The sequence below is a fragment of the Watersipora subatra genome, chromosome 3, assembly GCF_963576615.1.
Source record: "Watersipora subatra chromosome 3, tzWatSuba1.1, whole genome shotgun sequence".
NCBI lineage: Eukaryota > Metazoa > Bryozoa > Gymnolaemata > Cheilostomatida > Watersiporidae > Watersipora > Watersipora subatra.
The window spans coordinates 61,375,724-61,377,837 of record NC_088710.1 but is presented as its reverse complement, the minus strand read 5'-3'; the positions used below and the strand labels follow the sequence as shown (position 1 = coordinate 61,377,837).

At 35.7% G+C, this 2,114-nt stretch overlaps 1 protein-coding gene across 1 annotated transcript; it reads left to right on the top strand.

Moving 5' to 3' along the window:
* On the top strand, positions 1–450 carry LOC137390821 (zinc finger BED domain-containing protein 5-like). Its single transcript, XM_068077137.1, has one exon. It carries the CDS (start codon positions 1–3, stop codon positions 448–450), a length of 450 nt encoding a protein of 149 aa, XP_067933238.1.
* Positions 451–2,114: the final 1,664 nt, after the last annotated feature.

Here is a 2,114-nt window from a genome sequence, read left to right as displayed (position 1 = left end):
ATGTCAAGTTTGCAATGCAGTTGCGATCTGGTTGCAGACCACCTCTCTCGGCTGGCACAATATTTTCCTGACTTAAATGGCACAGATTTGAAGTTGGCTAGAAACCCATTTAAGTTAAATGTAGCTGATATTGATAGTGACATGCAAGAAGAGTTGATTGACCTTCTCAATGACTCTGGTGCATATGATAGATTTGAAGATTGCGTTCTTAGCAAGTTCTGGTGCTCATTGATAACATCCTACCCAAAGCTATCAGAGGTAGCTTTAAAAGTGTTGCTCATATTTCCTAGTAGTTATAAGTGTGAACAAGAGTTTTCCTCACTTTTGTACATGAAAAGCAAATATCGCTCACGACTAAATGTTGATGAGGACCTCAGTGTTTCATTATCTGTTACTGAACTGAAAATCAAACAGATCACGGATGCAAAGCAAGCACAGTCCTCCCATTAGACTGGCCAAAATAAAGTGGGAAAGTAACAAAACACTGCGATGTATAAAAATTGTGCTGCATAGTTATCATTATTTTAATAAATAGCAATTTCATACCATACCACATTTCTTTACCTGTTTATGTGACACATTTCAATAATGCACACATGTCATATTAATGAAGTTAGACCAATAATACCCTTGATTGAACTGTGTTTTCCAAAGGGGTACATTTTTTGCAATATGACTCCCAAGGGGTACCTAGGCCAAAAGAGGTTGGGAACCTCTGCTGTATTGGAAGAATATGGTTTACTCAAAAATATGAGTTGTTTTGTGATCAGAACTCCTAAAAGTTATGAAAGTTATGGCACACATTGAGGTTTTGTGTATAATAAATAGGTGCTAAGAATTATGAAAAGTTTCATCTTCATGAATATGATCCCTCTCATGAATCTTGGTGCACCTATATTATAACTTAATCTTAAACAAAATGACCTGTTTCCATTTTTTTTGTGTGTGATGACTCATATGATAGCCTTCCTTCTTTAACCTTTCTCAAAATAAATAGTGTACAAACAACTTCTGGTTTTATCTTAAAATAACAATTAGTAACTCACCAAAAGAAGAATGAGCGCATGAAGTAAAACACATTTTTCTAGGTTTATATGTTCTGCAATTAATTTTCTTGTGAAAGACTATTTTATTATGAAACATCTTTGTAAAATCAAATGATAGTATAAATAAATAAAAAACTAAATTTTTATTGATTTATACCTATTGAGTTTTAAAACTATGTAAATTTAGTTATTGTTTGTAATATTCAGTATAACAGCACATGACATACTTTGTTGCTGCTGAATTTAATGGAGATGCATCTTTTTCAAAAATGCCTCTTTTGCCACTGACGCTGGGTTCTGCCTAGAGCTGACACAGATAGCTCGTCCGGTCTTGACAAACCGGGTCAAAAGTGCCCGAGTCGGGCCACCCGACCCTCGGGTCTTCCTGTACAAAGAAACGGGTAGGTTTATGGCTAAACGAGAGCGATTGCATAAGACTTTTTAAGGTTGAAATAAAGTCGCACATAGTCCTAGCACGGATGGACCAAGCAAATAAAACAAGGTGAGTCAAGACTATATTTTTACATCTGCAACAATGGTCTTTGGCCTATAGGTTTTGGATCGTTTTTTGGCAAGAAACAATCAACATGTCGGTGGTCTGAGAGTTCACAAAAAAGGCAGTCACAAAAGGGAAAGACCAAGTTATTTGTACAATATGCGAAAGCAAGTTGAGCTACAAAGAAAGGTCCACCTTAATACTATTAAAGCATTTACAATGAAGGTAGCCTGGGCATGGCTTTCGTGGGGGATTGAGAGAGAGATTTTAAGTTCTTCAAGCATCTTGAAGAACCTAAAAGCGCGTCTAAGAAACTTCAGTCCAGCTATTTTATATTAGTTTCTTTCACTAATACCAGAAGTTTTAGGAGAGGAATGGATTTTTGCTTTTCACTATGCTGGGTTATATATGTCTATATTTGTAAAGTATTTCTTAACTAATCTCTTCTTGTTGATTATAATAGCAGAGTTGAAAATCTGTAAGAGTTGAAAGTCTGTAATCAAACGCTCTAGACAAAGTCATGCCATTAATCAATCACCCATTGAATAGCATTGATCCGCAAATGTCTAGCA